Source organism: Hylaeus volcanicus, chromosome 7 (genome assembly GCF_026283585.1).
Source record: "Hylaeus volcanicus isolate JK05 chromosome 7, UHH_iyHylVolc1.0_haploid, whole genome shotgun sequence".
Lineage (NCBI taxonomy): Eukaryota > Metazoa > Arthropoda > Insecta > Hymenoptera > Colletidae > Hylaeus > Hylaeus volcanicus.
In genome coordinates this window covers 7,537,902-7,562,173 of record NC_071982.1, presented here as the reverse complement: position 1 = coordinate 7,562,173, position 24,272 = coordinate 7,537,902, and the positions used below count along the sequence as shown (strand labels likewise).

At 38.4% G+C, this 24,272-nt stretch overlaps 4 protein-coding genes across 9 annotated transcripts in view; 2 read left to right on the top strand and 2 right to left on the bottom strand.

Annotated features, from left to right (window-relative positions):
• Positions 1-1,177: 1,177 nt before the first annotated feature.
• LOC128879374 (plasminogen activator inhibitor 1 RNA-binding protein-like) lies at positions 1,178-6,175 on the bottom strand. 3 transcript variants are annotated; one of them, XM_054128450.1, is made up of 6 exons: positions 5,785-6,175; positions 4,925-5,105; positions 3,661-3,939; positions 3,501-3,575; positions 2,915-3,413; positions 1,178-2,823 (listed from the first exon to the last, which is right to left on the bottom strand). In XM_054128450.1, the coding sequence occupies exons 1-6, from the start codon at positions 6,041-6,043 to the stop codon at positions 2,737-2,739; spliced, it is 1,380 nt and encodes a 459-aa protein (XP_053984425.1). In that variant the 5' UTR covers positions 6,044-6,175; the 3' UTR covers positions 1,178-2,736. The 3 variants fall into 3 exon arrangements, with proteins under 3 accessions (XP_053984425.1, XP_053984427.1, XP_053984426.1); XM_054128452.1 differs by having other exon boundaries at positions 4,925-5,102; XM_054128451.1 differs by having other exon boundaries at positions 3,501-3,572; positions 5,785-6,173.
• Positions 6,176-7,959: 1,784 nt separating this feature from the next.
• Positions 7,960-13,342, top strand: LOC128879373 (uncharacterized). Of its 2 annotated transcripts, XM_054128447.1 has the most exons (3): positions 7,960-8,081; positions 8,189-8,758; positions 10,537-13,342. In XM_054128447.1, the coding sequence occupies exons 2-3, from the start codon at positions 8,392-8,394 to the stop codon at positions 11,967-11,969; spliced, it is 1,800 nt and encodes a 599-aa protein (XP_053984422.1). In that variant the 5' UTR covers positions 7,960-8,081; positions 8,189-8,391; the 3' UTR covers positions 11,970-13,342. The 2 variants fall into 2 exon arrangements, with proteins under 2 accessions (XP_053984422.1, XP_053984424.1); XM_054128449.1 differs by lacking the exons at positions 7,960-8,081; positions 8,189-8,758 and adding an exon at positions 10,074-10,296.
• A 189-nt stretch (positions 13,343-13,531) lies between these two features.
• On the bottom strand, positions 13,532-19,747 carry LOC128879372 (uncharacterized). 2 transcript variants are annotated; one of them, XM_054128445.1, is made up of 7 exons: positions 19,565-19,747; positions 17,233-19,422; positions 16,769-16,931; positions 16,533-16,693; positions 16,236-16,449; positions 14,429-15,280; positions 13,532-14,346 (listed from the first exon to the last, which is right to left on the bottom strand). In XM_054128445.1, the coding sequence occupies exons 1-7, from the start codon at positions 19,646-19,648 to the stop codon at positions 13,544-13,546; spliced, it is 4,467 nt and encodes a 1,488-aa protein (XP_053984420.1). In that variant the 5' UTR covers positions 19,649-19,747; the 3' UTR covers positions 13,532-13,543. The 2 variants fall into 2 exon arrangements, with proteins under 2 accessions (XP_053984420.1, XP_053984421.1); XM_054128446.1 differs by lacking the exon at positions 19,565-19,747 and having other exon boundaries at positions 17,233-18,884; positions 19,129-19,260.
• Positions 19,748-20,425: 678 nt separating this feature from the next.
• Positions 20,426-24,272, top strand: part of LOC128879456 (protein BCL9 homolog) — a 9,963-nt gene continuing 6,116 nt past the window's right edge. For both annotated transcript variants that reach the window (XM_054128601.1, XM_054128600.1), the window contains exons 1-4: positions 20,426-22,167; positions 22,529-22,767; positions 22,868-23,153; positions 23,700-24,058. In XM_054128601.1, the coding sequence (XP_053984576.1) occupies positions 21,882-22,167; positions 22,529-22,767; positions 22,868-23,153; positions 23,700-24,058 (1,170 nt within the window). In that variant the 5' untranslated portion in view covers positions 20,426-21,881. The remainder of the gene's footprint in view (positions 22,168-22,528; positions 22,768-22,867; positions 23,154-23,699; positions 24,059-24,272) is intronic.

The window sequence follows — 24,272 nt, the reverse complement described above, 5'->3', positions numbered from 1 at the left end:
ATTCCTACAGTTTTGCATATGGTAAATAAATATACATAAAGAAAGTACTCGCTCTTCAATCCTTTAAATTAATGTAGTAGGTACTCCGTGTGTTCTATTAATTAGTTAGCGCTCAAATGAAGCTAGAACTGCAGTAACACAAATAGGTGATTGAATTCGTTTCACAGACCATAATCTACCCAGAGATCTGTCTAATTTAAAAATTAAATTTTTCCTGTTTACATTTTTCTGGGTGAAATTTCTTAATAACGCTAGACTGTAAAAATTACGTTGAAATCCCAAAAGTTAGAGAACTTTGAACCGACCTCTGTATAATATACTCTTACACTGCAAACTTTAATGACGTATTTCGCCAAATGGCATTTTTCAAGCTGGTTACCACGATATCTCGAGAACAAAGTGCCTCTCTATCATCTGAACTAAAATAAACTCGATATCTGTTCGTTTCTTTTTTTCTTTTTTACACCGCTCGACGAAGAAATATCGAATGTTTTCTTCCACAAACTGCGACGTTTCCAATTTACAAGACTACTTTACAAGACTTATTTTCATGCAGAATAAGAATCTTTACAATATTTTGTTCAGTATGGTTAGAACGAGAGTTATAGTATCAAACATAGTCGACCGTTTGAACTTGAACAAATTCCTACAGCTTTGCATATTTTAAATAAATATACATAGATTGCGCGCAAACAAGTATCGTGACATCGCATTAAGCGAAACGCATTTGAACATTCAATTGGTAGAACGAGGATCACCAATGTTGTTCTACCAATCGAAGGCCTCACGCCATCAGTGATGTCACACCGTTTTGCTTCCAAGTATACGCAGTTTAACATTCGCACGCTGCACTAATTATGTTTGAATACTAAAGAAATTGCTAAAAGAAGGCTTGAAACAGAAAATTGGAAGGAGTTATCGTCTTGAAAACTGTTACCTTGAGAAAAAAGTGTCATCGTTAAATATACTTAAAAAACGACAGTCACGTTTCAATTTGAGTTTTAGGTGATTTACCCTGTATAAAGTAATAAACTTGGAAATACCGTGGTGTCAGATGATTAACTTCACCATCACTTTGATCTTTGGTCAATCGCGTTTAATCGATTTCGTAGCAGGTTTTCAAGACTTCTACGCATCCTTTTCAACAATCGGTATTGCTTCAATAACAACAAGATGCTTACAATGAAATTTGACTCATAACTTTATTGGGTACAGCACCTCTCATATTTTTTTTTCTCCTCTTTTTTCATAGCTTTCAGTGACGCCCAATTCTCATCGTGCCTCGAAGGGTTCGATGTAAGTTGGTACACGCATTTCATTTTTCTCTTTTGTTTTTCTCTCTTTTGTACTCACATTCTTCGCATACTGCACAAATAAAAACCTTTTTCTATCTTTCTCCGTAAATCGACTGGTTAAGTAGTCAAGTCCAAAGTGACTCGTGCGGTCACGATTTATTACTGTAAATATCATGTTATTTACACATATACCTAAGCTTCGAACAGCTTTATAACGTTTGTTTGTTTTTTTTGTTTTTATCCTTTTTATCGCATTATGGAGAGGGTTTGAATGTTTGGCTGTAGTATCGTTCATTTTACATGTAACAAATACAATAGATAACTAATATAGCGGGTCATAGAACATGATGATTGACGCGTAACGTAACTATGTAAGACTGGATTCGTACTATCGTCCCTCTCAACGTGCCTCGAGATCGCGCTCTCTTAAATTCGTTATACAATATATATGTAAAGCTGTTTATCAGTGTGTCTAATATTTACTTAAATGTTAAACTTCTTACAGACCGGTTACATCATTCAAAGGAAAAAATCTCTATATATTTCTATATAAGCCAAACTTAGCGTACCTAAGTAGACACTTTTAATATCAGAGATGTTCATCTTAGATAGAAATACACGCTTTAAAAGTCTCTTACGTTTTATGTACGACAAGCGACGAGCTCGTCGGTTACGAGGAAGGCTTCTCCTAACACCGTATAAAAATTATAAAACAGAAAGAATGTTTAAAATTTACCGCCTAACAAGTTATTATACACGTGTTTGTGAGAGTCGGTGCTATGGCCAGCCTCCTTAGGCCTTCGATATACGACATCAAAATTAAAATCGAGGTGAAAACTTCCCTCAGCTTCTTCGCGTACAGGTGAAATTTCACGTTTCCGATTCGGAACTGTATCTCACTCGGATTTAAGCAGCTTCAAACTATCATGTAAAATGACTATATCTTTTGATATTATATTCCTGCTGGTCCGCTTAAAGTCTTTCAGCCATATTTATTTACTCGTTTTTTTTGTTTTCACGTCTAGTATTGATCAAATTTACGATTATCGACAAGTCCATGAATATATCCAGCCTCGTTCTTATTACTGTTCGACTGCGAACTAGTGTTCGTAACTAGTTACGGAACAAACTCGGTTGTTACAAGTACAAAAAAGGATCGTGATCTATATTGTTCATATCATGCGACTTTTTATGTGTACGTCAAAGTGCCAATATGTAAGAGCGCGTTCGAGCGCTACGATTTTATTTAGGTAAATTACGTATCTCATTTTGCAAGGGTGTACTGTATTATGCATTAACGTTGTCACTGACGCAAAAATGTTGATAGTAATAATTTTTTTTGTTTTTTTTTTTTTGTTTAGTATTAGTGGTAATTTTATCTGTGGTAGTAGTACTGATGGTGGTGGTAATGGTGGGATACTGTGTAGATGAACGAAACCACCTATCCCAATGATGGGAAGTCATTCTCATCGTCTACTTTCGGAGCGTTTTGACGTCCTCGAGGCGACCTTTGCTCGGTTTGCGGAGGCTGCAAAGTAGAAAAGAATATCGGTTGATTTTATCGTGTTTAGAATTAATTAATTTCTAGAATAATATTATTTATAAGAAGAAATACTTACAGGACCACGCGGTTCTCCATCTCTAGGAGCACCGCGATTTCCAAATCCACGACCGTTGGCCCGTTCTCCGCCGCGGCCACCTCGTCCCCGACCACGTCCACCAGTACCGCGTCGCGAGTCACTGAACTGTATCTCGATGCCTAACACACGTTTTTGCCTTCCGACACGTTGTGGATACTCTGCTGCGGCATCGTATTCCTCCTCGTCCTCGTCGTCTTCCTCGGCACCCTCCTTCTTCTTCTCGAGCGCGTACATTTTTTTCCAACGTGTCAAATCCTCACCCTCGCCAGCCTTGCGTAAATTGTATTGTGGCTTCGCTCTGTTTTGGCGCAAAGCCTTCCATTCGTCCAACGTCAGTTCGCGCGACTCCTCCTCGGCTGGTTTCTCTTCGGCGGCATCCGGATTCGTTTCTCCTTCTTTTGTTTCCGGGGACGCTTGAGGAGCATCTCCGTCGGGCTTCTCGTTAGGCCAATCTTGACTCTCTTGATTCAAACTTTCCCTGCGAGCGAGAGAACGAAAGATTTAAAAAGCGATCGGAGATTAAACGTATCATTTTTGTTTCAACAGGAACGTGTACCACACTTACTCGATTTCATCGTTGTGAGTTCCCCAATTATGGCTACCAGCACCATCTTTTTTATCCACTGGTTTAATCCCGCTGCTTGTGTAAACACAAGGATTCAATTAGACAAGTAAGAAAATCCATAATTGAAAATTGAAAAATTGGAGTATTAAGTGAAAATTACGTTCTATCGGAGCCAGACTGACGATCGAATTCACGTTTTCCACGGTTATCGTATCCTCCACGACCGCGTGGCCCTCCACGTCCGCCACGTCCCATCCCGCGCATGCCACCACGACCCCTGCGCTCTCCATACTCTCCACGTGGCTGAGCGTCGTTAGAGTTTCTGAATTCTCGTGTTTCACGGCCCTCGCGTCCTTCGCGGCCTTCGCGACCTTCACGTCCTTCGCGACCTTCACGGCCCTCGCGTCCTTCACGGCCCTCACGTCCTTCGCGTCCCTCACTGAAATAAACAGTTCGGAGCAATTTATAGGTAAAAATAACAATGGTAGTGTATCAGTTGCGAATACTTTGGCACCTATCTTTGGAACATTCTTAAAAATTAACATACTAATTTAAATGAAAAGAAGGAAAACAGGGGGATGCATTACATCCGTATCGTAGTATAAAGTGAGTTCATTCGATGACATTAAGAATGGTATATTAATAATTGTACATTAAAGCCATTTTTTTAAAATTAATTAATCATGTTTGAATGACAATGAGGATAATAAAGAGGCGATAAATTGTATATTAAAGCCATTTTTTTTAAATGAATTAATCATGTTTGAATGACAATGAGGATAATAAAGAGGCGATAAATTTTCAGTATAACTAATATGTAAATTCCATCGATTATATACTATTATCAACTTAAATTCTTGCATACTACGATACAAAAGTAATACACATGCGATATTGTTGTAATTTTTTCCTTTTCTCAATTTCCTCTTTTGTTACTTAAGGTAATGGGTTGAATGTAATTAAACTATTTATTGCTTTTGTCTATTAACCCATAGACAAGACGGAGCAGTTTTAATAGTAAACATTTAACGTATCAATTTTATTCTAATTTACTGCTCTGTTGTATATATATGTTCATAGCAGAGACGTACAATATTTATTGAGGGATAAAAAGTAATGCAAAAATTTAACGTATAATAATTTATACATGAAGTTTTATTTCTTCATTGAGAAATAAGGGGTCATCTCTGCTTTATAGTATGTTAAAAAAAGAATATTATTGAGTATCACAACAGTAAAACTTGAAAACAAAACAAAACTATGTTCAAAATTCACTTTTACAAATAAAATTAGCATAAGCTAACATAGTAATAATAGGTTTCAACGAATAATTTCGTTTTTCTTATATTCACCTTAAAAAGTATAATTTGAATGTTTGATAAACTATGCTTTGTTTATGCTGCATTTATTTATACTATACCTACCCAGGAGGTCCACGTCTCAGTTCTCCTTGGCCACGAGGCGTCCTCTCCCCATCTTCGCGATTGCGTCTATTGTTGCGCTCCTCCCTGCTCTCTCCAGAGAATTTGACGTTGCGGTCTCCTCCTCCTCCTCCTCCACCGCCGCCACCACCGGTTGTTCTTTGTTGCGGTGGCTTTTTATCTACTAACATACACGGTACAATTTCAAAGTCATTTACAATACTCTGCAACATCACATTTCAAAAGAATACATTCAGATTTACAAAACGTTTCCTTCGAGCAAAGAAACCTAAAACAGTAATATAAATATTTCTTGTTCTCGGTTTTTAATACCTATCCTTAAAATATGAAAGCACGCGTGCACATGGACACCATTTCAATTACAAAGTAATGTATGCACATGTATCAACATAATTTTAATATATCGATTATTCGCAATAAAAATAGTGATACAAGTATTCAACCGTTTCCGATATATTCCTTTTAAATGAAAGTGTCGCGATTAACATTAAAATTTCGTTGAATTCTACCGAAATTGTTCGTTAAACACGTGGAGGTCGGTCATCGGTAAATTCTATTTTTACGATGCGAAAATGAATCCCGTGCAGTGCGGCATGAGAAATGGTTAAAAAAAAATGGGGAAAAATAGGAGCGTCGCATGGGATTTTCGGTCGAAAATAGATCCGCGGCGGACGATTAAGAGAAGTTAAATGAGGAAAGACGAGGGAACGGTTGTCGATTGGGATAAATAGTGGGTTAACGTGTGGCAAAATATCAAAAGCACATGGACCCACGAGGGGGACCCGAGCGACGGCCATAATACCGCGCACGAGGCGACCGATCCGTAACGAAAATTTACTAACCTTGATCTTTCTTTGGATCCTGCACCTTCACCACCGGCTGCTGCGCGTCCTTTATCACTCGAGTTTTCGGAGGTTTCGCGCCGGGCGGCTTTTGCGCGTCCGGCTGCTTACTCTTATTCTCCTTTTCCGAAAGCTTCTCCTTTTTCTTAGCTTCCTTCTCTTGTTCCCGTTGCTGCATAATCTCGTGCAGATCGGCGTCATCGCCCAACAACGGTACCGAGAATTTGTTGGTAACGTTAATGCTGTACGTAGTCTCCATGATGTCTCTTATTATCCTCTCTTCGTCGAGGATCACGCGAAAATTTCACGGCTACTCTTGAGCCCTTGTGTAACAGAGACATTCAATATTTCAATATGGCCGAGTCCGGAGATAGTTCACCACGAGGTCTGCGCTCAGGGAGGGACCGCATAATTGTCTTGCACCCAGCGCCCCGCCTCCCCACCAATATTATTTAAACCGTCGATCTTACACCCTTTCGATCCTCCAAACGTCGTCTAAAATTCGATTTTTAATTTTCATCGTATCGTATTTGCAAAATAAACGATCGTCCGCCGATAAACCGACGCGATTTACGCGGCCGTAGTTCTCAAAGAAACCGGCATTATTTTCATGAATTACTCAACGCTCGACCGAATAGATTTCCTTATCTTTCGTGATTTATCTTATTGCTCCACGGTAATATTTATAAATCCGATCCGTACTATTTCGGTCGTGCATCGTATTTTTCCTGGTGTTTTAATAATCAACGACAAACCGCAGTGTCGATTCTCAACAGTCCCTCGAGTTTCCATATAGCCCGCGAATCGAACGTTCATGTATTACCGTGCCGCGAAAACATGTATTCGAAACGTATATCGTCTAACTTGTACTTTCTTTGCAATTATTACAGTTTATATTTTCGAACAAACTAAGATTCTTAAAAACTAATACTTTTATTCATCGTATTATACGAATATTCAAGGATTTCTGTTTAAAGAAACAACTTCGTAATTACTTCGTAATTACTTCGTAATTACTTCGTACTTTGTAACAACTGTAAATATTTTGTACAATTTTTGAAACAGTTAATTAGAATGATAGTCAAGTACAGATTTATCATCGCATAATTATTCAAACGCATATTTATTTGCCATTTTGATATCGTTCGTGAGGTTCGTTGCAAACTAGCTCAGGGCCGTGAAAATAGGAATACTCTACGAACAGAAAATACAGGGTGTCCCAAAAATGTTGTAACACCTTGAAAGGAGTGGTTCGGGAGGTGATTTGAAACAACTTTTTCCTTAGCAAAAATGTTGTTCGAGGCTTCGTTGAGGAGATATCAACGGAAAACACTGATCAATCAGAGCGCGAGTATGTCGATGGAGCGCTCGCGGTAGCGTATAAGCGCGGCTGCTTAGCGCGTAGTCTTCGCTACCACGGCCGCTCCAACGGTATACGCGCGCTCTGATTGGTCGGAGTTTTCTGTTACACTTTTGTTGCTTATAAAATTTTAAGGCCGAAATTGCAAAATCAGGCCTTGGAGTCGCATCCGCCAAAGTGTAACGAATATATTAAAACCAGAATTATTAGAAAATATTGCTTCTTTGCTTCAATATCCTGGAAAAAAAATCATGCTAGCCTAATCGTCCTGTCCTCGTCTCTCCTGCAATTTTTGTATCGCCCTCTCTGTCCTTATCCCAGAGTTTCCTACTTTTTCCGCAACTGTCGCTGAAGTCAACTCGGAGTTTCGAAAATGTTGTTTCAAATCACCTTCCGAACCACCTCTTTCTAGGTGTTACAACATTTTTGGGACACCCTGTATTGACAAGGAAGATACGATTATTATATCCCAGGGTAGCTTTCCATAGTTTCCATAGATAAAGATATACAAAAATGATCTAAAATTCAATTATAAAATTCCTACGTTTGCGTCGGGGCACTGGTGACTCAAGCTACGACCCTACCGGCACCCATCAAACTATTATGCAGCGTTTTCATACGAGGCATCGTAAATTCAAACTAGACATATTTTGTCCGATATCGCAAAGAGAACCAAATGTTATGAATGCAAATATCTTGAAAGAAACGACACCGAACCGTAAGAAACAAACAATTCGATGTAAACATTTATCGCGTTCACAAAGAACGCAATTAGCCAACTTCACGGATCACGCGGCGTTCGTCTCCGGGCGCGGCCGTGATTGGTCGCCGGGCGGCGAGGGAAAGGGTGCGCGCGCAACGGTGCCAAGCCGCGTGTAGAAACAGTCGTTACGACGATGCCAACAACACTGGAAGCGGGACGAGGTGTGATTCCGTTGTAAGTGCCGTGCAACGAACAAACATTTCCTCTATAAACTCTATTATTTTGTCGCTGTCTCGAATCGAAGGAGAACATACCGCGAAGTTTACGCGTATTTGTCGCAGGATACTCGCGGCACGGTACACGTGCATCGCAGAATCGCGCCGGTTGCTCGGGTTTTGGCGGTTTACCAGTTGCACGCGGCACACGGAGGGTGGCAGTCGCGAAGGAGAGAGAGAGAAGGAAGACAGAAAGGTGGTCGCGGAAACGCTGGTTTTTAAGGTGGCCGGGACGAACGGCGAGGTGAAGTGAGAGAAAAATACGTGAAATGGAATTGCACACGCCGAAGCGTGAATCGCGTCCTTTGACGGAAGCGTTGCCCTGCAGCCCGCCGATGTGCGACACCATGCTTTATCCGTGGAACTGGGGTGAAGAGGCGAGGAATGTGAACCTCAGCCCCGGTAGCTCGTGCTCGTCGCCTGAATATAGAGAGCATAACGTGGTGGCCACGCGAACGGGACCGCGATCGCGTTCGGGAGGATCGGAGCATCATCGCCGTGGACGACCTAGAGCTGACGCTCTATCGAACCTCATGATGCAAGGAAGCACCTCTCCCAGCAGTATAAAATGCACTTACTGCAACCGGGTCTTTCCACGGGAGAAAAGCCTCCAAGCACATTTGCGCACCCATACAGGTATGTTTCGCTACCAGTGACGTACGCGGACCTCGCGGGCCCTCGACCTTCGACGGCTGACACGTTAATACTTTACCGACGGCGGTTAGACGCGTAATTAAATTCAATGATATATTATAGTTTTATTTTCGTAGCGTTAGTATCTTCTTTTTTAAGTATATTATTTATCGATCACGTTTGTATCGGGTTGTCCGAAAAGTCCATGTCGATTTTTGGTAGATGGTACAGGTCTGAATATATCGAAGTGGTTGAAAACAAATAACATGCATAAATCCTTTAAAAGGTGGAAAGGTTGTGGAACAAAATGGCACCTATGTAATTCAATAAATATATATTAAAATTCAAACGTTTTTTTGAATGTTCCTTAGAAATCGGCACGAACTTTTTGGACAACCTAATAAGATACATATACCATAAGTTATAGTTATTGTACGAGGTTGATCACTCCGATTTCTTTTGGAAAAGTTCGAGCGGTTTTCGCGAGATTTGAAGTCGTAAAGTTGTTGTGGATAGTCCTTGGTTCATTTCATTTCCTTCTTTGTTCTATCTATTAAAATCGTTTTTTCATTAATATTTATGTAATACTGTATCGGTAATAACAGAGACGATTGATAGGTCGGTAAAGTGTTAATAACGTAAAAATGGGACCGTATACTCCGAAAACTACGCAACCATAATGGAGAAAATATTGTCAACAAGAACGTTCTCGAAAATATCCAACTATTCGAAATTCCCTATTTTAATACGATAAAATAATTCGATAAAGTTTTACAAGATACGATACTCCAAAAATAAATTACGATCGAAAATATGCGTAATATCTATAACACGAGCTAAATAATCAATGATCGAGATAAATTGTGTTTAAATTACGCACGAAATTTAGAAACACAACGCGTCAGCCCCAGAGGTTAAACGAAGTGTTATTTCATTTCTGACGAAGGTATAAATACTCAAACTCACCTATTTATGAATGGATGTAAACGTATAACACAAAAAAAAAAGAAACGAAAAAAATACTTTATACTCGCCGCACTTGTAGCCCATGGGTTCCATGGAACGCGATACGGTCCTGGATGCGCGACTTCGTTTGGTCACGCGTCCCGCCAATCGCCATCATGCGTACTTTAAATAGTTAAATGGCTTACCTATGAAAATAACGAATCGTGTGAATGGAAGCACGCTACGCTATCGAACGTGAAACAGTAATATTGTTTGTTTGTTTGTATTATACGCGTAATTATAGAAATGAAAAATACCGAGTTGCCTCGAAATAATACTTTTAGATATCGTGCCTCGAAATGTGTTCTTTGTTCGGAGTGGAACTGACAATACCAAAAATAAACAGAACTTCTTTTGTTCGAATTACCCATTTTTTAAAATTCTGATGCATAATTTATTCCGATTATTTATTAAGCTTTAATATTATTTTGAGAACTGTCGAAAAATACAATGTTACATATCGTAACTAGACTGCGGATCTTTATGCATTTATAGGAAATTTGAATGTGCAAGAACCTACAAAATGCAAACAATATGTAAGAATGTAAAAAAGATTGAAAGCAAAGTTCACGTTATAATATTTGCAGACCAAAATAAATTCCTACGTAGGTTCAGTTTTTGTAGGCACAAAAATTTTATTTTGAATAAAGATCCACAACATTATATCATAAACAAGGCTTGCATAAAAAGTTCCTTTTTAGTTCGGTGCTGTGTTATAACGCTGTGTTTTATTCGATGCGTTCCTGATTCTCATGAAACGATAATTGTCTTTCCAGGTGAACGTCCCTATCCGTGCGATTATCCAGGATGCACGAAAGCTTTTACCCAATCCGGACAATTGAAGACTCACCAACGACTGCATACGGGAGAGAAACCTTTTTTATGTACGGAACCTGGCTGTGAAATGAGATTTACACACGCTAATAGACACTGCCCCGATCATCCTTATGCCACTCTTACACGTTCCGATGACTTTGTATTGAAGCCTGTGTCGGAAAATACGGAATTACCTCACGACGTGACTAAATGGCTAGAACGTTACAAAATGTCCAGGGAACGAGAAGATAGGACGCCCACAGGGAAAAATGAACGCAAGAAGAAAAGTTGGAAAAGTAGTTCGGAGAATCACAAAAGAGTTAAATCTAGAAAGGGTTTGATGATGGATGCGACAGGGGAACAGGAGAATTTAGATTGCAAAGGATCTAATCAGCGACTGTATTGCGAGAGTCAAGACAGCCAAGAGGAAAGCCAAGACGAAGATCCTGCAGAGACGTGCGCCGTGTTGCAAACATCCGAAGACGAGGAGATATCGACAAAGTTAGCGATTACTCCTTTGAGAAGACCATTGGACCGACTTCAGCCAAAGAAGAGATGGTTACGGGAAGCTTGTTTGGAGCAGCAGCTGGCCAAACCTTTGAATTGGGATGTGAAGCCTGCGAATCCAGCTGTGACCGCTTCGTTTAAATCTAATTGTAACCAAATGCAATGGAGCGCGCCTGTCGATAATTCGTGTTTGAACGAGTGCAAAGAAATTGAAATTGCAAAATCAGAGTTAGATTCCTCTTACGCGACCGGTCACGTATCTTGGGATGTCGATAACGAATCCTCGGAAACGTGCGCGAAGGAAGAGCAAAAGTACGTATTCGAAGTGTCGAATACATTATCGCAAACTATTTGGAACACTTCGCAGCAAACTACAAATAATTTCTTACCTAACGATAAACATTCTACCTCTAAACTCGAATCATCCGAACACCCGGCTCATGTATATTGGGACAACGATTTCATAAAAGATACTACGAATTCTTCGTTGAATCGATCGAATATAAAAATGAAGAATTTTGCTCAAAAGGATGTTAAGCAGGACGCGATCATGAGTCCTTGTATCAGCGAAAACATAACGAGACCGACTGTTTTAATGTTAGCTGGTAGTTCTAATAACAACAACAACAATAATAATAATAATAGCAAAGATACTATCACGAAAGTAGCGCCAGTAGAATTGGAAACAGGAACAAAAGTAGTAGTTATTAAACAGGAAGAGAATCTTGTAAAGTTACCGATACCTGAGGATAGTCAAAAATGGTTAGGCGCTTTAGCTTTGATGGAATTAGCTAAAAATCAAGAAGAGACAATACGAGGCTTAGGCCTCAAGCAAAACAAAGATGAATGCTCTGTGAATTCCGAGCTGAACTATACCCATTTATAGACTGTGATCAATGACTGTTCTAATTCTGATTTATGTTATTTTTGTATGGCGGGCAAGAAACAAATAAAAGTGCATTCATTGCCATATCACAATTTTCCGATATACAAACACGAAAGAAATATGTCGTTCAGAATTACATCTGTTTTTCTTGCACAATCGAGTAGCATTTTTCCACGATTTCCTTTTTGTATCTTTCTAATTATCTAACTATAATTTATTATATTCAACGTTTATTCTCGTTTTCTGCCAAACTTTTTCTGCATACTACGATCTTGTTAAAAATATTAAGATCAGTGAAAAATTTCTTTTGATCGCTGTTTCTTTTTCATTAAGGAAAAAAAATGAATTGGTATATGTACAAGAATACTTTTTATTTGTAATTAATATTCTAAGTTACATTATCGTTAACGACTGTTGGAAATTCCCACTATTTGTAACGTCGCGCAGAACAATTTTTAAACGGGGAAAATAAAGCTATATTCATATTTTTATTTTCCGTGATTAATTCTCATTGTCGACGATAAAAATACGTATACTTCAACTCAAGGAGAAATATTCTTTGTAGACAATATATTTTTTAAAATTTATTCCAACAATGAGAACATACCACCGTATAACGCGAGTATATAACAATATTATACATTTACTTCTAAATTTGTATAGTTTGATCAGATTATCGGTGACATTGATCAATCGTATCGAAGAATTGTATCGATTTGTAATATAAAATTCCTGATCTTTTACTTTGAAATGCGTATAGCATGAGACACGAACCAATACAAATGAATTAAATTAAATCGAAGAAATATTTGATTTAATGTTTCGTTTATCACGAGGAACAAAAGTTTCGAGTTTCTTTTTCATAGATAACTATCGTAGCATATAATATGAAATTATATTTCTGCAATCGAGCCTTCGATACAATTTTCTACGAGTGATTCTCCATTCGATGAAAAATGAATTACGTACTTTTCCGTTTTTAGGTGATAATGCAAAAATTTATTTATTATTATCGGCCATACTGCGTAACAGTAAACATTTGTGTGATACTTAGAATGGTAAACAAATTTACGAAGAAAAATTTCTTTTCGAAAAAGATTAAATGAATGCTTGTAAAATATTTAATTGGAAGAAATATGGTTATTATTTATAAAGTATAATAGGTGTAGAGAAACTAATTGGTAGGATAAGATAGAAATCTACATTTGTAATACCATTAAGTAATTTTAACTCCTAATATTTTATACTCAACGTGTATATATGTGAAATATTTTAATAAATATTTTCTAAAATTCTAGGAACTTCCACGGAACATCGACTGTACGAAACCAGAAATTCTTCGAATAACAAATTATATATTTTTAAGCACGGTACGATCCATATTGTTTATTAACAAAAACAATCGTTTATTTTCACGTTTTATTATACCAAAAATATAAACTCGCAAAGATACAGTACTTTCTTTAAATTCGCAACAATACTTATTCATTCTTTACAAAATGTATAAAATTACAACTTCTCAATTATTCATATAAATACATATAGGCAGTGTTATTATCATTACATAGGCATTATCATTTACATTCTTCTTTAGATTTCCTAGTTCTTGTATTCTTCGTCTCCTTAGTTACAACGCTACGTGTTCTAGTAATTCGTCTCGTGTTTTTCGAATTATCTACTTGGTTACGTTCTTCGACAGTTACATTATCTTCCGTCACTTTAATAATAGGTGTAACTGTCGCATTCTGTCGAGACGTTGACTCCTTCTTATCGGAAAGATCAACGTTACTTTTTCCTTCGTTAACATCCAAGTCTTTCAACAGTGCGATCGCTTCGTCGATTTTGTTACAGTCGCTCGAATTTAATCGTTTCGAATTTCGCGTTTTCCAGATTTTTCTTTGCGGCGTTACATTCAGTTTAAGATTCTCCATCCTCTCGATTAACTTTTGTACATTTTCATTTGTCGCAGGCTCGTCTATATCGTCGACTGTCTTGCATAAATGCTCGGATACATCCGGCACCAGCGGTACAATTTTGTTTACAATATCCCTCATTGAAACGCATGAATTTTTCTCTTCCGTTTTAGCGGCGACCTCCGAATAATCTTCGTCCAGGATTTTCCTCCTTGTCAATTTCCCGTGTATCCTCGTCCTCTTGTGTCCCGAAGGTAGCGAAGAATCATTGTCCTCGTCGTCGCTGAAGTTCATGCTAACTTTGGTTAGGTTCAGAAGAGGAGGCGTTCGAACCCGTCGAATATTGATAGGTTTCTTCTTTCGAGCGTTGGTAACGACTGGCGTGATGCAAATACTTTCTTCGGCTTTCGGTGTTTGTAGATATTTCGATATGTCGATGTCAGACGCGTCAGGAACTGTGAATGCTACAATAAAAAAATTTCATTTGAAATGTTTCGTAAACGAGACACGTAAGAGGAATTATTATAAATATTACGGGACGCTTACTCGAATAGTCGATACTGTTATACATTTTTTGGAAACGTTCGTCGAGCAGTAGTTCCTGGACCGACATGTAAATGGGATGTCCTTTCAATTTATACATGTCGCATATCCGCATCGCCAAGCGAGCGATATTTGTTACTTCGTCTCGCATCCTGTTCGAGTAGCTTCTCAGAAGGTACGAAAAGTTGATCAGCAAGAGCACGTAATCCGTGCTGTAGAAACGGTCCTGCCAAGAAATGTATTCGCGCTCGTCTTCGAACGCGAATCTCTCCGAGTTCATCGAGTCTTTTATTTTAAACGCGCCGTGGAAATGCTGCAACGACGCTCCATAATTCTGTTGCAACGCGTACAATTGGGCCCTGATATGCGTGCTCGCGAATACCAAATAGCGATAGGAGACATTGGTACACGCGTAACAATTGCAACTTTCATGGCACAAAAATTCAGGAAGATCAAACACTTTGTTCCTGAGAATCGGCGAGGCGTCGTTCTGCGGAATGTCTCTGATAGGGTCCACGATTCTAATCGGCGTCTGCGACGCGTTCTCCAGGATCGTTTTTATCAGTTTACTCTTCATCGACGCTTCGACCATTTCGATATTTAAAATATGCTCCAATCCTTGCAGCTTCACCTCGCAATCGTTTAATTGTGAACGCGACAAGTCGATGTAGCAAAGCGACTTTAAAATCTCTGCGACCCTTATGGTCGCTCCTATTGCTTGCGCTGTTCGTAATCGTCGCACCAGGTGACTGCCGATTTCTCGAAAAGACAGCGAACTATTTATTCGCAGAGACAGATTTACTGTCGCGGACAACAGGATGTCCAGGCCAAACAAATGTTTGTCTTGAGGTTTCCCTACGGAACAATTTTAATACAACTGAATAAGTTTCTGGATGTCCCGTTGCAATCTTTTATTTTCAAATGTTATTTCTAGGGTGTGGAGAAATTCAAATGGGATGGTATAAATTAGAGATCACGGTTTTGAACGGGTATTAAAATACACGGGTACACGGAACATCTGTATTTTTAATACACGGGTACCCGAGGGTCGAAATACGCTGACAACCGGATATCTAAATACACGGATATCCAGGTACGTACACGTGCATCGAAATACACGAGTACACGTACATCGAATTATCTATTGTTACCCGTGGCTTGAATATTTATTAGGTTCTCCCAAAAGTTTCTTTCGCCTTATTAATAAGTAATACATGCACAATAGTCTATGTTTTATGTTACATTACTGAATTGTGCACGATTCATTTTGTTCCATTACTGTCACAACACGAATATCTATGAAATTAGATTGTCTATTTATATAAACACGACCACATCAAATAATTGAGTGCAACTCGCGAAAGAAACTTTCGGGACAACCTAATATTTTAACTAGTAAATAAAGTTTTACAAGTTACATTAAAATATTTATTCTGTTATATTTATTCTTCTTATGTTTATATATTTTTTATTAATTTATTTTACTGCATATCAATTTTTTCAAAATTAATAAGGATCATTACTTTAGAATAATAGCTTTTTTACATAAAAGTTTGCATATAAAAATAATTGGATATTGTACCCGTGTATTTCGATGTATGCGTACCCGTGTATTTCGATGCACGTATACGTACCTGGATATCCGTGTAATTAAATATCCGGGTGTCAGCGTATTTCGATACCCGGATACCCGTGTATTAAAAATACATGGATTAAAACACGGATCCATTAATTACCCGTGTTCCCGGATATTTCGATACACGTGAAGTAGGGATCTCTAGTATAAATGGAAACATTCCAGCTTAGTTACATTTCCTCAATGATAGTTCCTCGCTCAAAGTGATCATAGTGTACAAACTCTCAACGATGTATCGACTGTATTCCTCGTACGTTACGTCTTCCTTGTACAGATAACAATTGCATAAGATCCTATCTAAGCTGTATAAATATACAGCTATATTAGAGCCGAAAGATATTCCTTTCAGCTTCTTGGACTCATCGAGTAAGTTTCTGGCTTTGTCGTGCTGAAGATAAATAAATAAATATATAATACCCAATTAAGATCAACGTATAAAATGTTGGCTATACCAAATTACGATAAACTTACGATACCACATTCAAAGTAGAAATCTGACAAACTTATCCAAAAAACCGCGATCGCATATACGATGTTCTTATCGTTCGTATCTTTAAGTTTGACAGCAAGCTCTTTGGCAGTGGTAATCCACTTGCGATCGATTTCTCTCGACGAGATACTACGACCTGTAACTGAAACAAAAATATTTTCATTATTACGATATAAATTTCGTTCGTGTTCGGTACACCGTATTCAAATATTCTTACTATAAATGATAGCGGAATTATCTTGCAATGCGAATGCTAATTTGTACGCAAGTTTCCATATGTTTATCTCGCATTCCTCGTAACGATACAAACGAGCGTATTCGCCAGCTATTATCAAGGTGTGAAGCGTTATTCTTGGCTCGTCGCTTTTAACAATTTCGTCCTTTCAATAGTAAAAGTTCATTCGTATTACTTGATAATAGAAACATAATTTACTATTAGGTTGTCCAGAAAGTTCGTGCCAATTTTTAAGAAAACTTCAATGGCACATTTGAATTGTAATATATATTTATTGAATTACATAGGTACACCATTTTCTTCCACAACCTTTCCACCTTTTAAGGGATGTTTAAGGGTATATATATCTTATTTGTTTTCAGCCATTTCGACATATTCAGATCTGCACCACCTATCAAAAATTGACCTTCCGGACAACCCAATATATTTTGCTGTGTTACACTTACAACGTTTTGTTTCAAGCACTTGGTCCATTTCTTTAAAGGTGCTTCCAAGTACGACCGAATCCTAGAATCTTCCTTGATATTTACCATGCTATAAGCAGGTACCACGTCTCCAGACATGTTTTCTCCAATTTCCGACAATTTTTGCGCGTACAACGCGAACTTTGTATTCTCCATCTCTGTTTTGGTCTTCTTATTCGTAACGCGTAATTGTTTTACAAAAACATGAAACTCTAAATTGGCTTGCAAGCACATAACAGTACTGTACGTTTTCGATTTTTTCAGCATGGACAGAGCACGTTGAACGCAATCTAGATTTTCGTTGTCGAAATCAAAGTTCAGCAAATGATACGCTAACATTTGTACAGCGCGAGCGTATTGCATCGGGTTTACTTTTAATAATGTCATCTCGTCGAGAACTTTGCGAATAGCTACCGAAAGATTCACCTTTGCTTCTTGCAAACCTTTCGCTTCTCTTAAACACATTGCGACGAGATCGTATTGGGAAAGGTCGATTGATAGTCCTAGCTCCTTTATTCTCGCTTCGTCCGCCTTCAAGCAAGCCAACATGGTCGTTTCCATTATCTCTTTGGAAGTTACGGACTTATGTTTGATGTATGCCCACATTTGAAATGCTTTCGTGTCTGGATCGTTGTAACTCAACAAAGCATTTAACGCGGAAGCAGTCATAGCTTCTCTGTACATACCGCGATTGTAATGAAGACAGCACAGTCTATGCAATGTTGCGGACAAAGGGTTTTGAAGTTTGATGTATCGAGACTTCTGTTGAACACCTTCGAATTCCAGGATGGCGGTCAGTAACAGAGAGATTAAAGACACGCTTTCTTCGTAAATGCGTTCGGACATAATAATCAAATTGTAAATTAAAGAGCCACAGTTGGACCACAGGTACGTCCAACCCTTGCACTTGGATTTTTTCATTTCGTGAATATATCCTACGCTCTGCTCCAAAAATTTTCTTGCAAGCTTGCAAATATCTCTCGACAAATCATTCTCAGAAAGCTTAATGATCACCATGATACATCTGGTTTTTATTACTATCGCGTTATATATATCTCGTTTCACCATACAATCTTTATCTAAGCAAGATTTACATTTATTCGGTGTTTGTTCTATAAAGCACAGGGTCATGTGTGCAACTAAATTCATTACTTCCAGTAATATACCATTTTCAAGGAAAGCCTTTTTTCCACTCTTTATACACGCCTCCCAATACAAAAGCAATGGATCTAAAATTTGAACGATACTAAACGTCATCCATTTAATGGATCCTGTATATCCGTATTGTTTTGAAAGTTTCGTATAATTATCGCATAGATCTCGAATACTTTCTGCGTCGCTGTTGACTAAATGTTCAACTGGTTTCAGAAATATTAGATAGAAGCATTGAAATTGCTGGAAACATTGATAACATTCCTCGTTTTTCGTTAGAATTGTTTTAAAGTAATCGCTTATGGTATTCAAAGGTATAAGCGTCGAACTGAATATCCCAGATTCGAGGCACTTTTCATTTATATTTTCGCACACGATTCTGCTTACTATATGGAACATGTGTTGAGATAGACCATTCTTCTCGTCTTCGATTAAGGAAATTGATGTTTGATTTAAATATTCGCTTATAAATCTATAGAAATCTGTAAAGTATATATTCGGTTCTTTGCTTGTCGATGCAATTTTATCTAAATATGAACTTATCTTCGTAAGCAACTGCTTTATATAATTTTTATGTGATACTTGTATTATATCTAATTCGTGATTTATAACAACCCTTAAATTGTAATAATGTTTCAAATTCGACGGATCATTTTGTAGAGTAAGGAACGCGTTATTGACAGCCATATACCATAAATAAGCTATTTTTACTAGTATATTGCTCACATTTTCATTGGAATGACATAGCGCTTCCGTCTTTAAACAAGAACACACATCGGATGCCTCTTTATACATACATAACGTTAACAAACAACGAACTATGTGAAACAAGCTACAGACAAACTTATTGCTATCCGGTATTTCAATTAAAGTTGAGCACAATAAACGCGTCAACTTGTGAATCTTATCTCCTATAGTACAATTCTCTTTGCTACATTTGTCTGCGGTGTGCGACAAATGTAACAACAATTTAAAAATTTGTTTGTTTGTTGTTTCAGTTAGTCTCAGGGGAACGTGTACCTGCAAGAAGTTAGATGTCTTTTTACTCGAAGTAGTATTCATTTGCTTCGAGAAATTTCAAGCAAATGAAAATACTTTCAAATTACATTTTACATTTGAATAAACAACGAAAATAAGGTTTCGTTAAACAAATTTTACTAACCTGAATATCTTCTATTACCGGGTTCAAATCTTTCGTTTGAATCAATTCAATCCATTTTTTTATTTTCTCATCTAAATTGGACATTTTTCGAATCGAATATTAGATCTGATTAGATCTTCTAACGGATCATAACGGATTGTACACGCTTCGTAACATTCGTAAGGTTATAGATCATTTCACATTTCCGCGGCGTAAACAATGCATGAACGATGCAACTTATAGTGGGCGAAACTCGTAGAAAGATTCGAAACGTTTTCCTTGTTGTTAGTTTTCAATTAAAATCAATATTTGCATTTAGACAAATAGGATTTGGGAAACATACAATATATCCGTATAAGGATAATAAATATAATAATTGTTAGTATTTGAATATGGAGGGTGTCTCAAAGAGAATTTTAGATAAATATAAATTCCACAATTATTATTCCTTACTAAAAAATTGCTCGATATAGGAAAATATCGCAGTGCGATATTGGAATGTTTACAAAATTTTGTTAAAACGATTGTAATAATCGCATCTCAAGTTGCATTTAGTTTTTCCTCCAGCGTCGCGTTAACGATATCAAAAATGCCGCGTCGAAAGCGTAACCATGTTTGGAAACGGTGCACAGGGCCGACGCTAGGTTACTTGGAGCCCCGACGCAGCTTTCAATTTAAGCGCCCGTTTCTAAGTCGTATTAAAAACCCAAGATAAATGGAATCGAAGATTTCAAACTTAAATACGTATCGAATACGTATCGAATAGAATATTATAACATTTTGAATTTCTTTGAATCGTATCGAATTGATTATAACATTTATTTACATAACGATATTATTACCTAAACTACTATACGCTATATGTGCTTTTCTTGATTCGTAACTTTCAGCCCTGATAGTAGAGGTTCTACATTTACAGCCAGTAATGAGTAATAAAATAAAATACATATATCGTGTATTTATTAGATGGATTTATTAGATGTCAATTTTAAAAGTTACGAAACAGAACAATTTCTAAGAATCTATCCAACTACGTAATTAAAATTCGTTTCGTTAAATTCAGAAAAATATGGTATTATTTACAAACGTTAGATTTTAAATAGAACGGAGAAAAAAGATCATGAACTACACTTGGAAAAATTCGAAAAGAAAACTTACACGCTTTCGACTAATTGGAAAAAGTGAAATAAATAAGAAAGTAAGAAGATGATTGTAGATGTCGGGAGCCCGAACTTAGGGCTTCTCGCGGATAAATTCGCCCCTGTTTCCAAAAAGAAAAAGAAAAAAAGGTAACGAAAGATCGAAAAAATGAAGCCGGGGCACCGGTGCGCCGCGCTCCGTCCCTGCCCTCGCTTATTCCAAATTTAATTTCACAGAGTTTTGATTCTGTGTAAAATAAATGCGCGGCCCCCCGTCCTAGGGAGATATCGCCCGGTGGAATATATAAGTCCGTGTTTGACCAAGGGAACGGACAAAGGTATGCGTACGGTAACGCGGGGGATACACGGCGATAAAAGGTGCGAAAGAATGGTGAAAATACGAGCAAAGAAAGACCAAAAATAGTAACCCTGCGGGCGATCGAGTGTAAGGGAACGAGTCAAGTACGCCTGGGTGCGCTCTTCTTTTCCGTCTTTCTCCCGTTCGCTGACGGTCGCATGAACGCTTCCTTGTCGTCCCGAGGCGCGTTAAAACGATGTCTAACTTTCGACGGGCGGTTGGCAGCCGTGCGTAAAAGAAATAAATAATCAAAGCGACCATGAAGTGACAAATAAAGTTTCAGGAGAACAATGCTCGCGAATGGCAAGGAAATTTGAGTGCAGCGTGCGTCGGGACCCCCCTGTTCTATGTTTTGGATGTTAACGCGGTTAGAACGTGGTGTTCCGTGGGACATTAGAGCCGGAGGCGCGACTATGTGCTCGCCGCGGAGACGGGGCTGACATTTCGTATATTTTTCCATCGGTTCCCGATACCTTCGTGGTGTTGGTCTCTGTTACCGTGTTCCTGTATCGCCCGCTGACAACCGCGATTCCTCCATGCGTGGGAATCCGTTCGTTGGGCCGCGATTAAATGACTGAAAACGTGCGAGACCGACGGGTCGCCAGAACGTTTACCATCGGGGAAATAACAGAACCGCGGGACATGCCTTCCACGAGAACGGGATCGCGCGACGTTCTCTAAGGGCACGTTCGGCCACCGGCAGGACGATAAGTTTCACTCGTTGTTAACCTCAACGATTCTCTATGCATCGTTGCTCTGAGCATAGTGGCCATGCGTCTGATTCTCGTCCACACGACCAAGGTCTGACAGGATAATCCTCCTTCGAATCGAAGCTTCAAACATGAAAACAGAAAAGAAGCCCAGCGAACCGAGTTGCGTGCCTACCACTGTTGTCAAAGAAGAGCCCGATACGGATCCGGTGAAGATCAAGGAGGAAGGTACCGGAAGTAACAATGATGATACCACTGGTGAGGATACAACCGAGTGCACCAGGGATCCCTGCCTGGATCCTTCCAACGGAGACGGTACGCTGCCAGGGGAAAATCAAAACAGTAACGCGAACCAACCGATTCTGAACTCTGTGAAGCAAGAAGGAGATCATAACAATCCCGCGGACGATTTACCTGGTATGGATAGGTTCCTTTTACGGGGCAAGTTAAATTGGATTATTATCAAATTGTAACATTTATTCCCTCTAGTAAATAACGAGCAGAGTATAAAGTTAATAAGTGAACTTTCTTAAATTAAAAGTAACAGTCTTCCTTTTTTCCCTTTAAAGGAAACATTTCCTTTCCTTTCTTTTTTATTTTTAGCTAATGCGATTTGAAAACTTGCTAACAATTAGTACCTTTAATTCAAGGAACTTTCCTTGTTGATTTTATACTCTTAAGGTGAAAGATTAGAGGACGAAAGACAGTACAGTTACGTTCGATTACTTTGGTTCTAATAATTCCAACATAATCGCTTACATAGTTTCTTTTATTCTAGATTGTAGTGGCAACGTAATAACCGCGGATGGAATTCAGCCATTAGTTAGTAATGTTCTCGGCAAACAAATGGGAACTAGTACAGGAAGCGGCGAAGCTCAATACATGCAACAACAGAGTCAGATTTTTGTATTTTCTACGACGTTAGCAAACAAAGGCGCGGATGCAGTGTTGCAAGGGCAATACCCGTCGATTATTGCTTATCATTGCGCGCAACCGGGCACTAAGAAATATTTAGAGGTACGTATATTCCCCAACTATCGTTTAAATAAACACGACGTTGGTCGAATACGCATTTGTAATAATATTTATTATAATATTTACGACGCTATCGTTCTAGAAACATCCGAATAAAGTGAACCAGTTTCGTCAAAATCCCGCGCAATGGTTGAATAATCTCGCGATGATGAAACAGAAAGGTCATCAAGGAGGCGCGAATAATACCTTTCCGACCGAACAACCACCCGATCTACCAGCTTTGGACCCCAACGCTCCTCCATTCTGGAACGAACAACCCAATTTGAGGAATATAAACGGCGGTAACTCTCTCGGTAACTCCGAACCGTCGCTAGACGATGCAAATATAGACGTGCCTTGCCTTGTACCGAGCTCACCTGGTAATCCAGGTAATATTCGTATTCGCGTATTATATTAGGTTGTTCCAAAACTTTCTTTCGTAATTTGCACTCAATTATTTTGTGTGACAGTGTTTATAGAAATAGACAATCTAATTTCTTAGATGTTGACGTTGTAACAGTAATGGAGCAAAATGAATCGTACGCAATTCAATAATGTAACATTAGACATCAAATATTGTGTATGTATTACTTATTAATAAAACGAAAGAAACTTTTGGGACAACCTAATACTTGCGCAGTTAATTTGCTTTAAAGCACTTTTTTTTTAAATATATTGGGCTGTGTGGAAAGTCCATGCCGATTTTTAGTAGGCGGTACAGGTCTTAATATGTCAGAATAGCTGAAAACAAATAACATGTGTACACTCCTTAAAAGGTGCAAAGGTTGTGGAACAAAATGGTACATATATAATTCAATAAATATGCATCAATATTCAAATATGTCTTTGAATTTTTCTTAAAAGTAGGCATGAACTTTCCGGACAACCCAATATATTCTTACTGTATATATTTTTATGTATATTCTTTATTACAGCAAATCCACAGCCTCCTAGTAGTACCGCGATGGGTCACAGTCCCAATTTATTAGGAGGCACCACCAGCCCAGGTCCAGGCAGTTTGCAACCGTCGCTGCAAGGCGTCAAAGTCCCCGACGAAAATCTAACCCCGCAACAAAGACAACATAGAGAAGTTCAATTAGCGACCATAAGGAAAATGCAAATGATGTTGTTTCCTGAACACAAAGAAGAACCTACCAACCCGTTGGACGCGACGCAAGGGACAGCGGTGTCCTCCTGTCCTCCGACAAACGTTCCTTCGGTTGTACCAACTCAGTGCCCTCCGACCATGGATTGGCATAAATTACAGCATCAATTTTTAGATGGAAAGAACAAGGTAGAATAATATGGTGAAATATAACGCTTTGAATCACCGATTTCTGAACTTTACGAACAACGTATTGCCTACGTTTGTTTACAGTCGTAACGTTAATCAAACTTTTGCGTAGAATAATATGGCGAAATGTAATGCTTTAAATCACCGATTTCTAAACTTTACAAACAACGTATTGTCTACGTTTGTCTACAGTCGTAACGTTAATCAAACTTTT

Coding starts and splice junctions, on each gene's coding strand:
- LOC128879374 (XM_054128450.1), bottom strand. CDS start 6,043: ATGGAGACTACGTACAGCATTAACGTTACCAACAAATTCTCGGTACCG. Junction 5,106..5,784: donor GGATCCAAAGAAAGATCAAG/GTTAGTAAATTT, acceptor CGTGTATGTTAG/TAGATAAAAAGCCACCGCAA. Junction 3,576..3,660: donor CAGTCTGGCTCCGATAGAAC/GTAATTTTCACT, acceptor TGTTTACACAAG/CAGCGGGATTAAACCAGTGG.
- LOC128879373 (XM_054128447.1), top strand. CDS start 8,392: ATGGAATTGCACACGCCGAAGCGTGAATCGCGTCCTTTGACGGAAGCG. Junction 8,759..10,536: donor ACATTTGCGCACCCATACAG/GTATGTTTCGCT, acceptor TTGTCTTTCCAG/GTGAACGTCCCTATCCGTGC.
- LOC128879372 (XM_054128445.1), bottom strand. CDS start 19,648: ATGTCCAATTTAGATGAGAAAATAAAAAAATGGATTGAATTGATTCAA. Junction 16,932..17,232: donor AGTGCTTGAAACAAAACGTT/GTAAGTGTAACA, acceptor TACTATTGAAAG/GACGAAATTGTTAAAAGCGA. Junction 15,281..16,235: donor GGAACTATCATTGAGGAAAT/GTAACTAAGCTG, acceptor ATTGTTCCGTAG/GGAAACCTCAAGACAAACAT.